This window comes from Gossypium arboreum, chromosome 5 (genome assembly GCF_025698485.1).
Source record: "Gossypium arboreum isolate Shixiya-1 chromosome 5, ASM2569848v2, whole genome shotgun sequence".
NCBI classification, from domain to species: domain Eukaryota; kingdom Viridiplantae; phylum Streptophyta; class Magnoliopsida; order Malvales; family Malvaceae; genus Gossypium; species Gossypium arboreum.
This window is the reverse complement of record NC_069074.1, coordinates 23,910,258-23,931,855: the sequence shown is the minus strand read 5'-3', so window position 1 is coordinate 23,931,855 and position 21,598 is coordinate 23,910,258. Positions and strand designations below refer to the sequence as shown.

The 21,598-nt window shown below is 30.9% G+C and overlaps 1 protein-coding gene across 2 annotated transcripts; it reads right to left on the bottom strand.

Annotated features, from left to right (window-relative positions):
• Positions 1 to 5,845: 5,845 nt before the first annotated feature.
• Positions 5,846 to 20,468, bottom strand: LOC108479117 (vacuolar protein sorting-associated protein 52 A). 2 transcript variants are annotated; one of them, XM_053028476.1, is made up of 21 exons: positions 20,163 to 20,468; positions 19,869 to 19,933; positions 19,675 to 19,757; positions 19,514 to 19,571; positions 19,280 to 19,375; positions 18,856 to 18,972; positions 18,052 to 18,135; positions 16,857 to 16,937; positions 15,764 to 15,907; positions 14,431 to 14,522; positions 13,488 to 13,569; positions 11,715 to 11,897; positions 9,916 to 10,031; positions 9,757 to 9,815; positions 9,348 to 9,448; positions 8,466 to 8,516; positions 7,972 to 8,151; positions 7,756 to 7,890; positions 7,483 to 7,557; positions 6,437 to 6,494; positions 5,846 to 6,326 (listed from the first exon to the last, which is right to left on the bottom strand). In XM_053028476.1, exons 2-21 carry the CDS (start codon positions 19,893 to 19,895, stop codon positions 6,022 to 6,024), a joined length of 2,127 nt encoding a protein of 708 aa, XP_052884436.1. In that variant the 5' UTR covers positions 19,896 to 19,933; positions 20,163 to 20,468; the 3' UTR covers positions 5,846 to 6,021. The 2 variants fall into 2 exon arrangements, with proteins under 2 accessions (XP_052884436.1, XP_017637020.1); XM_017781531.2 differs by having other exon boundaries at positions 18,856 to 18,957.
• Between the last annotated feature and the right edge of the window lie 1,130 nt (positions 20,469 to 21,598).

Sequence of the window (21,598 nt, the reverse complement as noted above, 5' to 3'; positions counted from 1 at the left end):
CTAGTTCAAACTCAAAATATTAAAAAGTAGACATATGTACAAAACAAGCCTTATTTGCATGCCACATAACCAAGTTCAGAACGAATAAAAATCTACCGAAACGAAGATTGGGTAGTGTGAGCTCTGCATTGATCCGATCTTCTCGATCCGCAAATTGCCAACTATAGAAAATAGAAAACCAAATAGAATAAGCATTTAGTATGCTTAGTAAGTTCATAGATAAGATTTTACTTACATTACCTTGATCAATCAATAATTTAAACAATTAGGACATACTGAGACTAACATGGAAATCATTTGACATCTTGATACTTTCACATGTATGTCAATAAGTACATTAAGGGGTTAGTCCATTTGCAACAAAACCTTGAAACTCAATTCATATACATATAAAACTATTTCATTATACATCATATACTATTCAAATAATGTTCGGACTATAAACACAACAATTCAATTCATGATCATACCTTTCAACCATTTCATTTCCATTTTAATCACCGTTTCTATCCGAAGAGCTACAATAAATAAATGTCGGATACACGAGACTATTTTAATTTCACAAACTGTAGAGTTAATTTGCTTATACAAGCTTTATTAGATACTACTCATTCAAGCTATCGAGAATCCATATTAAATGTTGGATCTCAAGCATCGATAAAGAATAATTTTATTTGCTCACACAAGTTGTGATATTTGGGCTGTTCACGCAAGTTGAGTCAAGTTTGCCTTTGTAACTTTATTCGATGCTGCTTACTCAAGTTGTTAAGAATTCGCAACACATGATGGATATCAGCCATCGATAAATAAACCCCTGACCAACGCCCAATTACTCTTTTGAACCTTAATGGTATGCAATTCATATTCTAATCGTTTACTAAATTCATTCAGGCACCGTTATAGTTTTTGTATCATTTCAGTCTTATAACTGTATACACACTTTTCATATATCGAATAACAATCGATATATATTTTTAAACCTTATAACATCATCACATACATACTATTCAATTACATAGCTGATCACATTCATTCAATAGCATATACCTATTCAAATTTATCATTTAATTCGTATTTTGTGATTGAGTCCATTTGATGCAAAAACGTTATAATCACAACAATATAACTAGAAAATTACACAATGTAACACAAACATATTATGAATTAATAAAATAAGTCTCATATGAAATTACTGGATACAAAAAACAATAGAAAAAGTGACAGGGACTAATTTGTAATTTCTCCTTTTTCTCAATTATCATCTGATTAGTTCAAATCTTGATCTACACGGTAATTCATTTCAAATTATTAGTGCCAATTACCTTAAAAAAAATTCAACTTATATATCCCTATACTTAAAATTAACAAATTTCACTTTATGAATTAGCCCTATTGCATTTCTAAAGTTCAAATTTGACCATTTAACATTAAAAACCTAAAAAAGTATCAATGGTAATATTTTAAAATTTTAATAATTTTACGATTTAATACCCGATTAACTAAATCGAACTACAACGATTTTTAAAACATAAAATTTACTAAAAAGGGCTTGATTACACTTACCATGCAAGAAACCGAAGGCTTGAGAATTCAACATTGGCTTCCTAGGTTTCTTTGGATGAACTTTCGGTGGAAGGAAGGTGAAATGAAAAACAATTACCTTTCATCTTTTTGTTTTTCTTATTTTATTCATAAATAAAATATGTTTATTTTATAATTTTAATATAAAATTCACGATTAAACTCACTTAACCGTCCACCACTATTTAAAAATTGGTTAATTGCCACTTTGCTCCTCAAACATTTATTAATTAAGCATTTTAACTAATAAAAATTAATTCCAATAAACTTTTATAATTTTTACGATTTAGTCCTTATACCTTAATTAACTAGTAATTCAATAAAATTTTCGGACCAGAATTCAATTCACCTATATAACAATTTTGAAAATATTTAATGAAAATATTTACGAACTCGGTTTACAGAAATGAGATCCTAATACCTCATTTTTCAAAACCACTAACTTTAGGGTCAAACCACTTATACTTTAACTGTCTATCAAATTAGCAAATTTATCAGATTAAAATGTAATATAACACTATAATAAACTTATAAATATTATTTAATAATAATTACTGACTCAACCATCGAATAATAAGATTCAAAATTACCATTTCTAACGCCATTAAAAATTTAATTGTTACATATATATCTATATATACACTTCACAAAAGAAAATCACTGAATTTGTGTATATGGAACTATGGATTAAAAATGCTAAAACATGTTGAACAAAAAAAATGCTAAAGCTCCTTTTATTATTTATTTATTTTTTCATTTACTAATTAATCATTATTTTCTAAACTCTTCAAATTAAGTGGGTCAACGTATACATTAACTACCTTTTTAATATTAATTTAGTAAAATGATAAATTTAACTCTCAACGTTTTTATCTTTTATCAATTTAACCCTTGTTTTTTTTAGCTGTTTTCATCAAAAACTTTTTGAACTAAATTTGACCAGTAACACTTTAAAAAAAGTCAAATAGCTTTTTTAATAAAAGTGTTGATTAAAACATTAGTTTTTTATCGATAGTGTGACAACTTGAATATTAGTCTAAGTGTGTTTCATGACATGTCACTATTTGTCTTCCATATTGCATCAATGAATAATTAAAAATTAAGAAAGAAAAAAAGCATAGATTGTTATGGGGATACCATGTTTAAAATTTTAATGTTTTAGTTAGTATTTCCATTAAAAAGTAATAATTTAATTCTTTTTAAATATGGACGATTAAATTTGACTCTTTTAAAATGTTTAGTCCAAATTTAGCTCAAAAATAGAATAAGAATCAAATTGATGAATCTTTATTTTATAACAAAATATTAATTTCATAAAAAACTCAAGTATTTTTAAATATCCATTTAAGGATATATCCCAAAACTATACAAGACCTATGGTTTAAGCAATTTTATACATGAAATTTTGATTTAATCAAATTATTGTAAATTATTAACACAATTATTGATATAACATCATTTTATATTTATATATTGCATACATGAATAATTAAATTTATCTAATATAAAAATAAATTAATGTATTTATTTTTTTAAATGTGTATGATTAAAACAAAATTAAAGTTTCACATTCATAATTACACCAAATTAAGTTCATATATACGATTGCACATTAAATCAAAATTCATGTATAATTTTGAAATTTATTCCTTTAAACTCATCATCAAACTCTTAATTAAATTATGATTGAAATTTGAAATTTATGGAAAAAAAAACTATCATTCCAGAGGATTTAAATGAATGAATTGAACTAAAATTAGAATTTATTTACTCATTTATTAACATTACATGCAATTTTCAAAATAGAAAATTTACAAATAATACACATATTTTCATCAAAGTAGTAGCCCAAATAATAGATTCAGAATTGCATTAAAATAAAAATAATTTCAAACCATATAAAAAAAGACAATCATATTGCTGAACATCGATTTTACAACAGAAATTGGTTAATTTAGTTTTGGTAACTGAATTGTAATAAGAGAACATTATTGTTATAAATGATGATGATGGATGTTCTTCCAATTAAAAGACAATTGCAAAAATAGGTTTATTTTATCTCTATAAATAATTAGAAATACTTTTTTTTTAAACATAATCAACAAGAAAATGGCTCCACCAAATCATTTCTGCTTGTTTTCTGCAATTTTCTTATTTCTCTTTCTTCTTTCTTTTCCACCGACGAGTGCAATTCTTCCAAAAGTTAATATTCATCTTCCAAATGCGAAAAACCCTCTTCCTGTAACTCCATCAAAACTAGTAAAAAGGGTTTGCAAAGGCGACTCAATTGATCGCAATTTCTGCCTGCAAGTGCTTACCACCCCTGAAGCTGTTGCGGTGAAAGATTCGACCCAACTGGGAACCCTTATCATGAAACTAGGAGCAGCGAATGGTAAGGCAACGCTGGATGCTTATAATGAAATGATTAAGAAACCGGGTCCACCCCAAACTTTAAAAGCACTTAATTCTTGCGTGGAAGCTTACAAATATGCAATCCAATCGTTTAAAATAGTATCTACGGAATTAGTTGACGATCCCATGACGGCAAATTATGATGTATCAATACTTGCTCCTGAAATTACAAATTGTGACAAGGCATTGACTGACGCCAAAGTTGAAGCACCTCGGCTCTACGATGGAAATCGATTTATAAAGTACTATATTGCGATGGGATCTCAAATAACATCATTTCTTGAGGACCAAAGTAAGCAAAATAATTACTAGGCAAAGCAAAAATATATATATATATATATATATATATATATGTATAAATATAGAATAATATTAAAGGCGTTGCTATTGTTATTGCATGGCTAAAATTATGAATTACTGCCCGGATCAACTCGGTGGAATGTAATTAACTCAGTTGAGTTGAGAAATTTATTCTTCCAATAAATAATCAATTTATATAATAGAGTATCGGTGTTTTTAATTGTTGTATAATATTTTTTTTTTTCACAAACTTCAACTATTTTGAAAATTTTTTAGAGTGTGTTTGGAGGTGAGATATGGAGGAGGAATTTTATTTGTATCCAAGTTTTCAAGATTCTAAAGTGGGACTTATTTGATTGGTAAACTTTTTTGAAAATTTTCAAAATCCACGATTAATTTCAAATCCTTTTTTCAAATTACACCTGATTTTTTCAAAAAGAAAATTTTATTTTATTTTATTTGATACACATTGTTCCACTATAAATGCTAAAATTTCCAAATTTTTTATTTTATTCTAATATAAATTTTAAAATTGTATTTTATTAAAAGTATTTATAAAATTCTGCGAGTATAATATATACCTATTAAATATTTTTAAATTATTTATTAATTTGTAAAATCCAATAATTTAATTTTTCTTAGAACAATTATGTATCCAAAAAATTAATTGTAATTGCTAGCATTTTGAATTGAGATTTTAAAATTTTCAAAATTTCAAAATTATTCATCCAAACACCTTTTTTTCTTTTTTAAAAATTATTATTCATTTAAATAAAGATAAATCTCAAATTTATATATGATTTTTGATTTAATACACAGATTTTAATTGAATACAATTAAATGCATCAAACTTGCTATTAATTCAATAAAAACATGAAACTTTAATTTCTTATTTAATTGTTCATATTTTCAAAAAAATAAAATACATCATTTGATCTTTATGTTGGATAAACAAAATACAATATGTAATCACAAAATCATGCTATACCAATTTATAAAAATTAAATCAAATTACAATTGCACATAATAATGTATTACATAAAACATTAAACCAAAATTCATAAACAGTTTTAAAATTTGTCTTTAAACTATATATATGTATATCAATATAAATTTTTTTGTCAAAATACTATTTCAAAAAAAATTGTTTACTTAAGAATATAAATTAAGCTACATAGTGAGTGACGTAATCTAATTATAAAAAACAATTAAAATTTCTATTACTGAGAATCATGTATTAGAATATAGATTTACGTTTGAAAATAATATATAATAAATAATAAAGTATATAATTTGAAACTAATTAATAATAATATATAAAATATGTATGATATTAAAATAAAAAAATTTAAATTAGATTAGATTAGATTAATTAAAAAAAAAAAACTCATCAAATAAATAACAGCCTCCCAACTCGATTGAATACTTGTATGCCCAAAGCTATTTTCACAAAGCATAAAATTGCGGGTATCTTTTTCCCTTTTTAACTTCGAAGAATACTTATATGCCCACATTTTCAATCAAACAAAACTATCTCTAAAAAAAACCCCCAATTTACTTGAAACAAATCAAATACCAATATATTTTTCCTTAAAATATATTTCTCTTTAAAAAGTTAACAAAATTCACCTGCCAAATTCTAAGTAGTATCTGTAATGTACCTTCACAACCATATTGATCCAACTTTGATACAGGAAAGAGGTTTTGGTAAAATTTCTGCAGAGTAAATCTAGAAAGTCCTGGAGTATTTTCTGATTTCATACATGATAGATGAGATGGAGACAAGATCTTTGTTGAGGGCAGCCCCGCCATTGATCCTCTTTATGCAATCCGAAAGTCGTGTATAGTAAAGCAGCAGTTGAGTCAATGCAGCTCTTAAGATTTCCATCCCACACAAGAAGTTACTGAAAGACGTGATCACATCTTTGTGCATCAATTCTATTGCACCCTTCCATCTGCTGCCAAAATCCTTCACTATCGGCTCCACTTCACTCACACTTATAGGCCTTTCGTTGCTACCATTAGGATCCTCCGCTGGTAAAAAACAACTTCCACTAGTGAGTTGGATTTAACTTGGAAAATATGCAGTCTCAACTTATTCACCACCAACTTGAGTTTGAGTAATAAAGAGTTTTAATACTTACAGGCTCGAGTTTTCACAAACTTTATCAAATCGCTAAAATGCTCCATCAGAAGTTCCTCCTGCAAGGTGGATGGATGAAGCTAAAAATAAGCTACTAATAAAGGTTGAGACTAACAAAAATGTAAAATGTTGCATCAGAACCATCCCTCTTCCTTTCATCCCACCATGTATCCTAGAATCTGTCCTAAAACCTCTTGTGGTCTAAATCTGAAAATGGCAAAATGGCTGACGAGGCCCTTTACCAATAGGTAGAGGTGACAAACAAGCAGATCCAGACACTTTGTAGTTAGGCCATTTTTGGTCCAGGTTCAGATTTGGACTGTTTTTAATTCGGGTCATTTCTAGTGTATTTCATTCTTGGTTCATGCCATTTCTTGTTTTGGTTGGGTGTCAAAGGGTTTTACATTTTTAACGAAAGGTTTAGTTTTTCAGCAAGCTTTTTGAGTTCAGGTCCAATTTGAGCTGGATTTTTCATGTTCGGGTAGTTTTGGATTCATATTATTTGAGTCCGGATCATTTTAGCTTTGGGTTTTCTCAAGTTCGAGCCTTTCAGCTTCTTTTGCCATCTCTACCAACAAATATGCTAATTCCCATAGGCAAGATACATGCAGGTTCAACACGATTAAAACCTGCAGATTGCCACAATAGTTCTTTTGAACTATAGAGCAAGAGATTGGACCAGTGGCCACCATCAAGTAAGAATGTAATGCCAGTTCATACAAAGTAAAATTTTCTAATAGCAAAAAGTAATAATTGATAATGGTCTAGTATATTCAGTTTGATAAATGAAAAAGCATGCTATCCTAACTAAAAGACTAAAGTTTCAACCTATGTTGCTCCAACTCTTCATTTTTCTAGAAGTACCATGCCCTTACATATTTTGGGACATGAATATGAAGATATGACCCTTCAAATACATGGAAAACCTTAGAAAAACTTGGATATGGGTAATCATGCAAGCACACTCTAACCACATATCCAATCAACCAAAAGTAACTATGATGCAAATGCACACGGTTCAAATACATATCAGAACTGATCACTTACTACAAATAATCCAGTGTTACTCTTTAGCATCTCCTCAAAGTGCTGTTGGATTTTCCCACCTTCAGGACCAGCTTCCTGGATTCCAATAAGAAAAGTGAAAACAGAAAGAAAACAAAACAGTTAAGATATTGCAGCTCTTTAACATCTAATACAAACAGATATTTCTGTCAATAGTTAGGCATTCAAAGCAAAAGAAGCTGTGAGGGACTCAACCTCTCTATAACATTATAGATGAAGTATAAGAAGAAACAAGAATTAAGAACCAATATTTACCTTCAGAACTGCAATTGTCATGTCACAGTTGTTTATGAGGAACACGATTTGTAATTTTGGTTTTGAAAACATTTTTGCAAGCTTCATAAGGAGCTCGTCAACAGCCATTCTCAACCGTTCCATATTTAATTCAAGCTGCATATTTCAGGGTAAATATTTCAGATGATTATGCTTACCAAAAGACTCATAATACAACAGTTTATGACAAATTCCAACCTGCCCATCTCCATATTCAACATTGATATGAATAAGAGAAGCTGTAAATTCAGCATAACGCCTCATGACATAATGAGGATGACTATCATCTTCCCATAACAACTTCACATTTGCATTTCGCAGACTGCTGAGGTGCATGTCGAATACCATCTTAAAACGAGGCCAGAGAGAAATGTTAACCTGTTCAGATTCAGTTGACACTTAGCTTTAGGATCAATTTGACGCCACAAAAGCTTAAGTAACTGCACAGAATTTTTGCAAACAGAAGCCAATGGAGCACTATGAAACAAACACCTCCATCTGTTATGATGTTATCCACAAATACAAGTTCCATGGTAACTCCTTTCCTTCATTTCTATTCCAATTATGGTAAAATAAATACTTTGAATTAGGTTTTCATATCACAATGTTTATGCCTCCAAAAACTCAAATAAATATGTGCCCTAACATAACATAGAAGCTATTTTCTATGAATACCACAGAAGATTACAAACCTTGTCTAGATATGAATCCAAGCATGGAATCCTTCGCCGAGACATAATAAGCTAGAAAGGAAAACCAAAATGTCAGAATTGGAAATTACGACCAAAAGACAGATTGAATTTACAAGGTATAGCTTAAACTGGTCAAAGAACAAGTTGCAAAAAGATTAAACCTGTCTGGTTATGAAATGGGTTCAAGTTCAGATGCAGAAATCAATGAACCTAATAAAAATGCACTTAACATACTGTAAACCACCAGAGGTTATCTAAATCAAAGATGACTGAACAGGGGAAGGGGACAGAGAACCCAGAAGTTTGATTCAAAGTATGCTTAAACCTAAATGGATGAATCATGAATGAGATGCAACCTTACAAATCTGCTGTAAATCAGCATTATGAATAAAAAAGAAACTGTTATAATAGGCATACTAAGACAGATCCTTGCTTAGACCATTTAAGTGTAAACAATTACAATCTTTCCCACGTTATGGCATCAGTATTGGGGAAAAGCACGGCTCAAACTACAGAAATTGGTGCAGCACATCACACGCATAAACACAGGTGTAAGCAGAAGAAAGAATGTTGTAATTTAAAGGCTTAAAGGCTTTATTTTTGTTTTGCATATATCCAAATCGTGGTTCTCTTTCACCCACCAAGCAACACACGTAAAGTTTTAATCATATAGCCACCAGAAACGTATACATTCATACATACGCAAATCAAAGCCACTCTATTCTTCATGAATCCCTTGATATAAATTAAATTTAGCCATTTAGTATAGAAGTCTACTATAAATGTATGCTCAGCGTCAAAGCTTTAAACACAACCATTAGATCCAAAAATAACAAATAGCTGAAGGGGAAATATGAATATAAAACAACTAGAACCAATCACCTGGTGCTGGTGTACTATGCGTATCATAAGCATTAGGCCAATAGCATCATAACAATTTGGAAGGATAGAATTGAAGTGTTCATCAATGACAGCAAAAGGACCTGAAGACAAATCAATACCAAAGAAATCATTAGAAACCCCCCCGTCATCCTGAAGGAATAAGAATGGGTTTAGTGCCGTGTCCTTTTCTAGTTTTCAACAATCGATTTTTTTAGTTCATAAAAGCTTGATAAATTTCCACCACTTGTTGAATATCATGATATAAGGTTTCAATATCACTCATAACACCCTATAAATGTGACAACAGCTGCTCACATGACGGATTGCAAACAACATAAACCCACAGTCCAAGTGTCTATGCAAGTCTGACAATAGTCCTAGTCATGCATGTGAGAAATCTGCACTTTACCAGCAAAAATTTCATAAAATATGGACTCCTCCCCAAAGAACTCATCACAAAAAAGGTACCTGCACATTGAGAAAGGGGAAGAAGCTAAAATGTAAGCATGCACAGAACTCTGGACTTAAAATTAGATGACAATCGAGCAAAGCAAGGAGAAAAGGGTACTCAGAAGTTGCTGTGTCCATAAGCAGCTTGTGCAAGCTCCGGAAGAGGACCTCATAAGGATACTTTAAAGAGCTTGCCTCTGCAATATGTGGAATAAGTGCAGGTTGATCAATTTCCTGAAAAACAATATAAAACATTGAATCAATCCAAACAGAAGTTCTAAGTGTCGCAACACAAATAACCATAGCTGTTAATCAATTTCCTGAATCCAATCAATTTTAAACCATTTGCTTATCAAATCAAGGATCTACAAGTCTAGAAACAACATACGCCAATATTACATGTAACATGCAGGTTTCTAATCTTCAACAGCTTTAGGATAAAGCCTTAATTAAATGTAGAATCTTGGTCAAAACTTAACCCACAGGACTTAAGCACTTAAAGTAGCATGAAAGAGATTGACCCTAAGCTTTTTTTTTTTTTTTTTTGCATGATTCACTAAAGCCACTGTTGCCAGGTATCAAGATTTACTGATTGTTGCAAGAAGTTGGCACATGAAAAATGGAAAAGAGTCTTTATAATCTTCACTAAAGTGCTACTTGGGGCCAAAATTAAAGGCGCAAAGATAAGTTCCAAAAGTTTCAGTCAAGCTATGATATATCTATGATCTTCCCAGGTTATATACATGTAAAACAAGGAAGAGAAAGTTTCTTGATAAACTATTTATTAAGCATTGTTTGATATCTACCTATGTAATCAAGGTGATTCAAATTGGAAGGAGATCTATCATTACCTTAGCCCATTTTCATAAAACCAAAATCAGATAAGGAAATGAGTCAATGAACTTTTGTCCCATGAAATAGCAACAAGCTCAGAAATGAATTTTTTCCAATTTTCTTCTAAGATAGGCAAGCTTACTAAGCAATGACCCATGTACCATATAAAATTAAAGGATTAGAAGAAGATAATAGACAAATAGTCAGAAAGGTAAATAAACAAGTGCTTCATTTCCTGCAAACCAAAATTCTTCAAATGCTTAGCAATTTCTTCACGGAGTGATGTTAATAAACTTGTAGTTAGATTTCTAATAAATTACAATAACCCCTAATAAATTCAAATGCTCACGAGTACTTCTCACTAGCCACACGAGAGAAAAAGTATGCAATCAGCTTACAAGGATTTGAACAATAAATCTTGAATTTAATGAACCACAGGTTAGCTATGTAGAAGATGAGAATAATCCATCTTTTTGACAACTCTAGGCTCTAAGTGGACTTCTATGCTAAACCTGTCCAATACACCTTCATTATCTGAAGACAAAAGCAATGCAGACATCCTAAAAGTGAAATTGATTTAAAAACATAAAAAAAGGAAATGAATAAATGCTAACAAGCATAGTGAAAAGAACACCATTCAAAAAATACAATAAAACTTAATATGTATGTGCATTCACAAACATGAACATGCCGAGACCAAGTAACAGAAAAAGATATAGAATGGTAATGCATTTTTAAGAGTCATTTTGCCTTATGAATAAGATGGTTAGGAATAATAAACTGTGTGAAGCATTTCTACATCTACAGTGTCTGGTGGATTTATTCAATGACATAGAAATAAAAAAGAATAAAAATCCTTTACATCTAAACAATTAAATGTCATGTCAAATTCTTATATTATACTCATAAATTGTTATGTAAGCATAAATCTGCTGAAAACTTTCTCAGATAATCACTGAAAGGGAAGAAAAAGAATGATGCTCAAAGACTTGCAATTGAAAATTGTTCATTCAAAGGCGTAATAATAAGTTAATAGAAAACTATTAAATATATGACACCTATAACTAGGTTGACAGTCAGAACCTTTAGAACATTTAATCTTTCCCCCAGTGCAAAAACAGCAGAACGATTTTTAAGTGGTTCTCTTCCTCTTGAGAAAAGACTAGTGCTTCTGGTCTCCACACCAATCAAATCATTAGATGTTGCAATATCTAACTGTAATTTCTCCAATGCTTGAATATAAGCTCGGAAATGAGCACTTAGAACCTGCAAAATGTGCAAAATCATTCAACCCTTAGAAAATCACTTGTACCATGGCATCTCAGATACTAATAAGCTTATCTTTCACAAGATGCAAACTAACTAGGTTATTAATTAACAGTACAGCTAAAAGAGGGAATGTGATAGAAGTAGATTGATCAAAAACTAAAATTAGACAATACAACTGCCAACATTTTCATCCAAGCTACTTAATAGTTAACTATGGTAAGGCTTTCCATAGAGCAAAGGGCAGTCAACAAGCTAAATCAGTCTTCTATTCCCATGTTAACCAAATTGCTACATGATTAACCTAAGAAAGAAAGGAAGCATTGCAGAGAACTCCTTCGCTTTTTTCACAGAAAGTGAATGCTTACCAGTTAGTCTTGATCATTACATGATAGTCACTAAGGTGAAACTTGATTTAGAGCTTGTTAGGCCACACCAAAGGACCTCAGCTCAGATATACAGGGTGCCAATATATCATATGCTCTAACCAGTGAAAAGAAATGCCTTTCAAGATTGAATGGAGGGAAGTGCATACAAAGTGAGAAGGCCACTTACAACACAATATAAGTAATCTAGAAAAACTGGCATAAAGCTTATGAGAAAACTCTCAACCTCCGAGTTGGTCGAGCCACCAGAGTTTTAATATATGAAGCAACTACCTCCAGAAAATGTTTGTATTTCAAGTAAAACCTAACTACCAAAATGAAGTCCCTTTTTTAAAATTTTACAAATTAAAAGGGAAATTTCCTCATAAAAGGTTTAGATTTATCGAAAAAATGTCCTTGTTTCAACATATTTTTCTAATTTGAAAAGACGGAATTGTTAAACATATAAGCTTTCATTTCTCTTCCACTCTTCAGCTAATATAGTTTAGTTTCTTTCTTTTTCCTGCACCGTTTTAAGTACAGCCAAAACAAGGGAAACTATACCTCTTTCCCCCTCTACCCTTCCCCCATGTCGTCCCTTCCTAGTTCCGAAAATAGTACAGATCTATATGAGCTACATAAAGCTTCTTCGTTGCCCAAATTATTTACAAAAGTACAGTAGGAAAAATTTTTGGATTGACAAAGGACATTCCATTCATTTTATTTCAAAATTTCCATTTAAAATACTTTTATAATAAGTATTAATCAAATTTATTCAATTTGTAAATAAGAGTCCTAATTAGCATTATTGGTCATCATTAAGATCTATTTTATTAAAATATTAGAAAAACTTTTCCCATTTGCAAATAAAAGTTCAAAGTACATTTAATGACTCTGATTAAATATTTTTTCTTAACACTAATAATATTGAATAACTTATAGATTACTATAACATTTTCTAATTATTTATATTTCAAACTTTAAGATTTAAAACATCTGCATTTTATGTATAATTGTTATCTTACAATTTAAAAGAAAAGAAAAAAGTATTCATGCGTAATGCATATAACAACAAATATTAGTTACCAATAAGTTACAACTCACACTAAGTCGATTATGCCATTTTCCTTTTTGGTGAAGAGCTTAACCTTTATCCTTTTCATAACAAAAAATATATAACAAAAAAGATGAACATTGAGAGAAATCAAAGGTCAAAAGCCTTCACCTTATTCATTGTATCAATGTACGCTGCACGAACTTCAAGGTGCACCTCCTTGCTATGTTCTTTGAGGAAGGAAATGATATACCTAAATTCCAGGTTATTGTCCATCAGAATATGGAAAATATGTGCTTTAGGATAAAATAAACTCAGCAAACTCTAAAATTCAGGCACAAATATAAGCGTGAAAGTGGACTACATTGTTAGATATATGAGGTAAATGTTGAGGCAAAATTTTATCCAACTCAGCTTACTAAATTTTATGCAAATGATATTAATCTAACCTAAAAAAATTTCCTACTAATAGGGTCAACTACAACTCATTTGTTCATGGTTGTGCAAGGATGCATATGTATGGACTGCAGGCATACATGATGCATGCAGTTGGTGCTTATGCACATGTCAGAGTCAGTATGTGAGATCGTAAATATGAATATGATACAAATTCACTCAGTTACAATACATGTTATATGCAACATGAACGCATCACTAGAAGCTTCTTGTGCAGTTGAAAAGCACTAGGCCAAAAAGAGCAATAAAAGAGATAAATACAGATATTAGGGGAGTTAGGACACTCTACAATACTTTTAGCTTGTTAAGCATCCAACTGTGAACCAACAATCTAAAACCATTTAACTACTTGTTTTAGGTTGGATTAGCCCACAATGTAATTTAGCATGATACCAGTTAGTCACGGGCCTTGTTTGTTAACCCAATGAGATAGATTTGCGATAGCAACAAGTGAAGTCAATATCACACAATACCTACACACTAAATACATGCCAATTGGCTTTTGGTTTAATGCAATTATACAGTTTGGTTGAGTGTGATAGAGAATATTCATGGTTTTCCTTGAAATTCACATACTAAGGTAGATCTAAGCATCCTAGTGTTGATCACAATAGGAAGAATAAATGAGCCACCAAAAGAATCCTTAGAAGAAGCATACTTGTATTTTAAAAGAACATTTTGTTGAAGAATCTGAATGTTTGTCTTTGGTTTCCTCAGTGCTTGAAGCTTTTGAACAATAAAATCAAACACCTACAGAAGGATAAACATAGATGAGAGTATTTCTTTATACTTATTATTAATAAATTTGTAGTAAAATTTGAGTTTAAAGAGCATGCAACAGATCAGTACTACATGATTAATTGGCATCTTTTAACAGCTAAATACCAAATTGACATCAATATAGCACTCAGAAAACATATGACAAGATTTATTTGAAAAACTTATAAATAAACTCCAAAATGCTGTAAATATCAATCTATGCTCAAGAAAAACTGAACAAAGCATTTTATCTGGTTAAAAAGTAAGATCAGATTCCCAAAAATACACAGCCACACATATTCCAACTCTTAGTTTTCTTAAACAAGATCAATGTTAAAGCAAATCTAAAATTTGTAGGATAAGAAGTAGGTGCTAACTTAAGATAACATGCAGGAGTTGGTATATTTCAATAATCAGTTAACCTTCAAGTTTTATGTGAGAGAGAGCCCCACCAAAGAAAAGGTAAGTGCCAATTTAAATGGCATCATGCATGATCCTGAAGGAGCTAAGCAAATTTTGCACCTGGCATTGTTAACCATTAAGGGAAAACATCATTTCTAATCCAGACATAGTTATATGGAGGTGATTACAGTTTTAAATAACATATAGTTTATATTTTTCATGTTCAATGCAACGACTCTTAAAAGCATAGATGAACTAAAATAACATTTAAATTTATTTAACACCAAATCAACAACATCACAAAGTTTTGGAAACAGAACTGATTTGCATATATTATAGCACTGGTAAACTAAAAAAATACAGAGGAATTTTCTAAATATTAAAATTTCACTCCATATATGGAAGGAAGCATGGAACTATAAATAAACAAGAGAAACAGAAAAAATAAAAATATTTTGGCTTCTGATCAAGATGGTTTCTGCTACGCATTAATAAACTTGTACACAACACATTTCTGTTTCCTTTTTATTATTTGGGGGAACTTTGAGTACATGCACCTATAATTAAGCATGCTCAGTGTTAGAAGTAAATAAAGTTCAGCAACTAGAAAATCTTCCCATGGACCTCCAGACGAAAAATGTTGCATCAGTATTTTTTTTTTTTTTTTAAAAAGGCCTCTATAGAATCACCACAGAAACACTCCAAGCTCAAGCAGAATAGTATGCATGATGGCAGATAGAGGGTTAAAAAACAGAGCACCTGGACATTTTCAGTGTGAATAATATATTATTACTCAGATGTGATCTAAGCATTAGGTGAATTAAGTTAACCTTGGATACTGCTTTTTGCCTTAATTTTTCAAGCTCAGGCTGAACATCTTTCAGTGCTTTTGAATCTTTAACCATGGGATCCGTATCAACAAACTTTAGCTTCTTGCTTAGAATGTCGAGAGTTCTCATATATTCATCATTCACCTGAAGGAAATAATTGCAAGTACATTAGTGAAAATGACGTATAATACACTAGAATATTTAAGGACACTAATAGCTGAATTCAGAAAGACGTACAAGAGGATTAAACGAAGGAATCTGGACTGAGTTGTAAATTATTACAAGCCAAAATCAAACATAGAGCAGATGCAATTACTCTGTCCAGACAAGCATCAACTGGACATACCTCATCCAGAAAACAGATTCCCCACCATGTGAGCTCAAATACATGGGTTTATACACCATTGTGCTCCGTTTAGAACCATGTTTTTAAAGTATGATACGTGGAGGCAAGACTTCTTTTTCTAGTTTCCACCTATGACTTTTCTAGCCTCCTCCTTCGGACATGGCATCCTTACTCCAACATCTTCTGACAGAGACATTACTAGGCCTTCATTTCATATGTCCAACCAACTTAAACACATCTCCCACTTTTTTTTCATGAATTTGAGTGATTCCCACCTTTTTCTAGGCATTCATTTAAGATCACAACTACAAACGGAAAAAGAAAATATACTTGGGGATGGGCAGGCGTGTGAATCATAGAGAGAAATGGTAAAAGAGTATTGTGTAAATTTTTGTTCTTTTTTTTTCCTTTCTTTTCTTTTTCATCTTAAGTAGGTGACTTGCTATGCAGTAAAAAATCACACAATTTGCTCCATTACAAATGCTTTGGAAAGCTTACACCAGATCTAGAACTTTTCCTAACCTATATGGAGCATTCTTCAGCTCATATTTCCTAATAGAGTCTTAAAAGGATTATCCCCAAGAAAGATTAGGCAACTGAGACAACCAATAATTTCATGACAATACTGTTCTTCATAAGACAATATTCAAAGACTTTTGAGCAAGACACTATGCAAGAAATATCAAAAGAAAGTTAAAATTATAATTTGCACCTTAGAGTAGGTGGACAAAAGAAAATCATAAATACCTCTCCATCAACAATTATGTCAACCATCCTTGGAGGGACTATAATGTCTTCAACAAATTTAGCCAGCTTTGATTCTGCCACCTGCTCCGAAAACAATATGAATTAGCATCACCATATTGGAACCTAAGAAACTATTGTTGAATGGAAAGGAAAGACAAAAGATTTAAAGGAAGTACATTCAAGAAGACCAGTCTACTGTGTCAAACCAAATGAGAGTTGAACATAGTAGCAGTAAATTTTGTTTTATTTGATTTACAGGTTTATTTGCATTCAGTTAATATGACAACAAAAACAATAATAGAATCTTGCAGTCTGCATGTTTTTGCAACGAAAAGCACATATTGCCAACAGGCTCAAATGAGATTTTATAATAACCAAGTTAGAAAACAAAGAACGAAGAAACTTAAATATCATTTTGCAGTCTTGAAGAAACTTTAATATGATATTCAAGTGAAGTGCAAAATGAAGGCAAAGGAACAAAGGAAAATATTGAAAAGGCTGGTCGAGTACATATAAAGGCTTTAATGATAACCATCAGTGATGAAAAGATATCACTGTTCTAGAGCGAAGATGAGAGCAGGCGGAATAGACCTTTCAGACTCCAGAAGAAATTTTAGAACTTAATATCCAAACAATACAAAAACTGGTGGTTTATTTTCCTTTTTGTTTGGGCTATATAAGTCTGAATCTTTCTAGTCAAAAAGGACATTAAATATTCTCTTATGGAAATCTTGATATATGGTTTAAAATGAAATTAATGATACAGGAAAGAAAAGAACTTAACTATTGGCTATTAAAGGACCCTTGACGCATGAACCATGCATAGATAAACATTTGTGACTATAAATCAAAAGAAAGCACGTAGAAACAATAAAAAAAAGAACATATATCCTCAACCAGTTTTGTACACAATGTTAGTAAGATATTTCAAGGAGCATTAATATGCATGAACTGGACTGCTAATCTGAAGATCTTCCAGGTTGCACCACTCCAAAAAATGAGAGAGAAAGGAGAAGGGAACACAGGGTAAGATAAGAAAAAAAACAGATTTTCACATGAAAAGCACATATACCTACAAAATCTCTTCTTAAAAGTTAGTTTTGCTTTTTGCAAATTTGAGGCAAGATACAAGATGACAATTGTTGTTTATCTAATGATCAAACAAAGAACTTCTTTTTTTCTAAAGGAAGCACACCTTGCGATTCTTTAGCTTTAGACCCATATCCATAGACTTCTCTTGGAGAATTTTTATGTCTGAACTGATGGAACCAATCTCAACCTGGCACAAATTTTAAAGCATATTAACTATTAAGGTCACACAAATATTGTCATAATAAACAACTCCAGTATGAACAGTGAACAGCAGAGACTTGTAATTCAAATAAGAGAAGGTAAAGTTGATTTACAAAAGTATAAAAAGACAAATAGCAAATCACGACAATATGCCCATCAAATCTGTCACAACCAAAACAAAGCATGGCAAGAAGATTAAACAGATGGAGTCAATTGATTTGCCCCCTCTGTTAAGTTTCAAATATATTTTAGGATATGCTTATCTTTCCTGAACTTATTTCCAGTTGATATTCACAAGTAAAACTTCAAATGGCCTTCCTAATTGGAAATTAACTAAAAGCCATCTACTCCTTAATCTAACTAGCCAGGCAACAAGCTTGAAAGTCATTTCAAGCTTGTAATAGACACCAAATCAAATCAATATTTCTCTCTAGTTGTCACTTTATGGAAATGTAATTTATCACTATTTGTATATTAATTTGAACAAGTGACATCTAGTTATATACTTAAGTGTTTGAAAGTAGCTGTTTACAATCAATCTGGAAAAGTGAGAATTTTCATTGTATTTAAAACATTCAAACTTCACACATTCACCAATTAGTTATTGACCCCGGAAAAAGGAAAGAAAAGTATATATATTTGACAAGATGATCTAATGGTACAAATAGCAACAAAAACCTCAATTGTATTTCAAGAACTAGCATACCTGAAATCCACTGAGAAGGGTCTCCATTTGTGACAAGATGCTATCACAATCACGAATTTGATCATGGAGGGACACTAGATTATCACTTTCTTTTATATAATCCTGCATCACCCAATACTTGGAACACCAATTAACAGAATAATCCTTGCCTTAGCATGCAAAAATATTGACAACCATGATGGTTCACACAAAACAAAACTATATAAAATAAGAGTGCTTGTGCAAAGATTGGTTCTAAACTTGAACAAATGGCTTGGAGAATAGCAACCATGCAACACAACACACAAATAGCCTCCAAAGAAATAATGTGCGCTAAACTGCTAATTAGCACTTCTTTGTTACATGTTATAAGAATGGCTAAGCAAAAACAACAATATACCATATCCAATGTATGCAATGAGACAGAATATAAGAAATTACAAACCTGAATCGAATCCAACTCAACTTTGCGCAGATTGTGCTCAACCCCCTTTGTGTACTCCCTTAGCTTTATACCTTTAGACAATATGTTCGCAACCACCTACATCATATATGTGAGGGTAAAAACATATAAGCCTCTACAGCTTAAGAAATAGAACTTTTCCTTTTGTATCATTAAATGTGTGGTCTAACGATAGCCTAAAAATATTAGGTATAAAAGCAACCAATATCTACTTACATCATCATTTTTGCATTCTTCCAACTCTTCCTGAAGCCCCTCCAGCGATATATCATCACTACAAACAAGAATTAAATTAAAACCTTAACTAGCCTATGAATAAAGAAGTCATTTTGTTTTCAGATTCAAGAGTTGTAAGAATTTAAATCCCTAAAAAGAACCTGCTGGCATCTTCCTCAACAATCAAGTCTCCAACAAATGCCCCAAAATCAAACACATTTTTGGGGGTTTCACATGGGTGATTCTGAAAAGAGAGATAAAGATAGAATTGTAATGCTAACATATCAATGACAACAATAAAACCTAAAATCTCAACCTTGAAATCTCAAGCAAATTGAATCATTAAAAAAAATACCGCATTATTTGCTGCAACCTCGGCCATGTTTTCCGATACTCAATAGCTCAGTAGCTACCCTCTAACTGAAATAAAATTAAATACAGCCAATATCAGTTTCTTCCCTGTTTTTAACCAACAAAAAAAAAAAGAAAAAGGAAGATTTGAAATTTGACTTGATGTGTTAGATTCGGATCTTGAGTAGCTAACGAATCAAGGAAATATGCATAATTCAATATATAATTATAAAATTTTATAAACCTGAAAGAAATACAATAGATCTAAGAAGAGGAAAAATCGATACGAGGCCCGTACCTCATCAAAGATTCAGATTCTAAACGAAAACGAATGCATTGCCTGCTTCGTAGAAGCCAAAGCAAAAGAGTAGCAACCGCGGGTGATTCGATCTCCCTCTGTCCCACGTTTTATGTGCAGCTTGGGTCCGGTTAGGAACGGTGGTGGAGATCAAATTCGTTATTATATAAGATACTCGATTTAAAATTGGCTATCGGTTTCCTAAACTGGAAAAAAGGCCATCAGAGAGTTTACTCGCAGGAAAAAAAAAAAAGATTTACGTGAAATAAAAAGTTATAATTATTTTTGGCTTAAATCCAAAATTGCCCTCAAATTATCGCATTTAATCAAAAATCATATTGTCACTGTTAATTTAGTCTTTTTTTTTTCCTTAAAAAATATCTTGTTTTACCCGTAACACCATACCAGCTGAGCTAATAAAAAATAAGAGAAACTAGCTAATTGAGTTGTAGTTTAATTGGCATTATATATCTAATATTATTATTAATTCAGTATTATTCTTTATTTAAGGGTTTGAGAGGAGTTATGAATAATCTTAAGCATTGTATTTATGAATAATCTTAGGCATTGTATTAAAAAAAAAGCTTTCATTCCTTGTCTAGTCTATAGTTTAATTTTTTATATAAAATAAATTTTAAATGTCATTTAATTTATGAAACAAAATATAAATAACTTTCTTTTTTATCTTTGGCATCGATTATCAAATTAACTTGAATTTAAAAAATGTTTATCTACTTGTAGATAAGTATTGATCCACCATACCGATCAAACCGTTGTGGGGAGCTCGCTAGCCTGACTTTAAAAAAAAACTTAATAACTCAATAACTTAAATAAAAGCTTTCGAGTAGTTTAATAACTTAAATGAAAACTTCTAAGTAGTTAAGTTATCATTTTATAACTTTTAAAATTAAGTAATCAAAACATAAACTTTCTAATAGTTAGTGACCTTAAGTACAATTTACCTAAAAATTGAAAATCAATATATCAAAATTATGCAAATATGTGAGCAAATAAATGCAAATAAAATACATAAATAAGAAACATTAGAAAGAAAAAGTGAAAAATAACAAAATAAAATTGAAGTTTAGAACTAGAGTAAAATGATAAACCTATAATATTGAATTAGATAATAATAGATATAATTAAATAAAATCTAATTTAATTATGAAAATATTTGAAAGTTTCTCTAAATAGTAGTACAAATGCGTTGTAACATGCTCGAGCTCACATTCTCATAACAATGTCAATATTAACCGAGCTAATACTCAATCAACACAATTCGTACACTTCTAAAAAATTCAACTCTAATATATTGAATCATATCCCTTTATAGGGTTAGTATAAAATGTAAAATTTATAAATCTATATTAGAAATGAAAATTACGACTTGATTATATTAACCATCTCATCTCACCCATCTAAGAGAGGAGGTGTAT

Excerpts from the sequence above, each read along its gene's own strand:
- LOC108479117 (XM_053028476.1), bottom strand. The coding sequence starts at position 19,895 with ATGGCCGAGGTTGCAGCAAATAATGCG. Across the intron at positions 19,572-19,674 it reads GTTGAGGAAGATGCCAGCAG|TGATGATATATCGCTGGAGG; the intron begins GTTCTTTTTAGG and ends TCTTGTTTGTAG. Across the intron at positions 8,517-9,347 it reads GCATAGTACACCAGCACCAG|CTTATTATGTCTCGGCGAAG; the intron begins GTGATTGGTTCT and ends TTTCCTTTCTAG.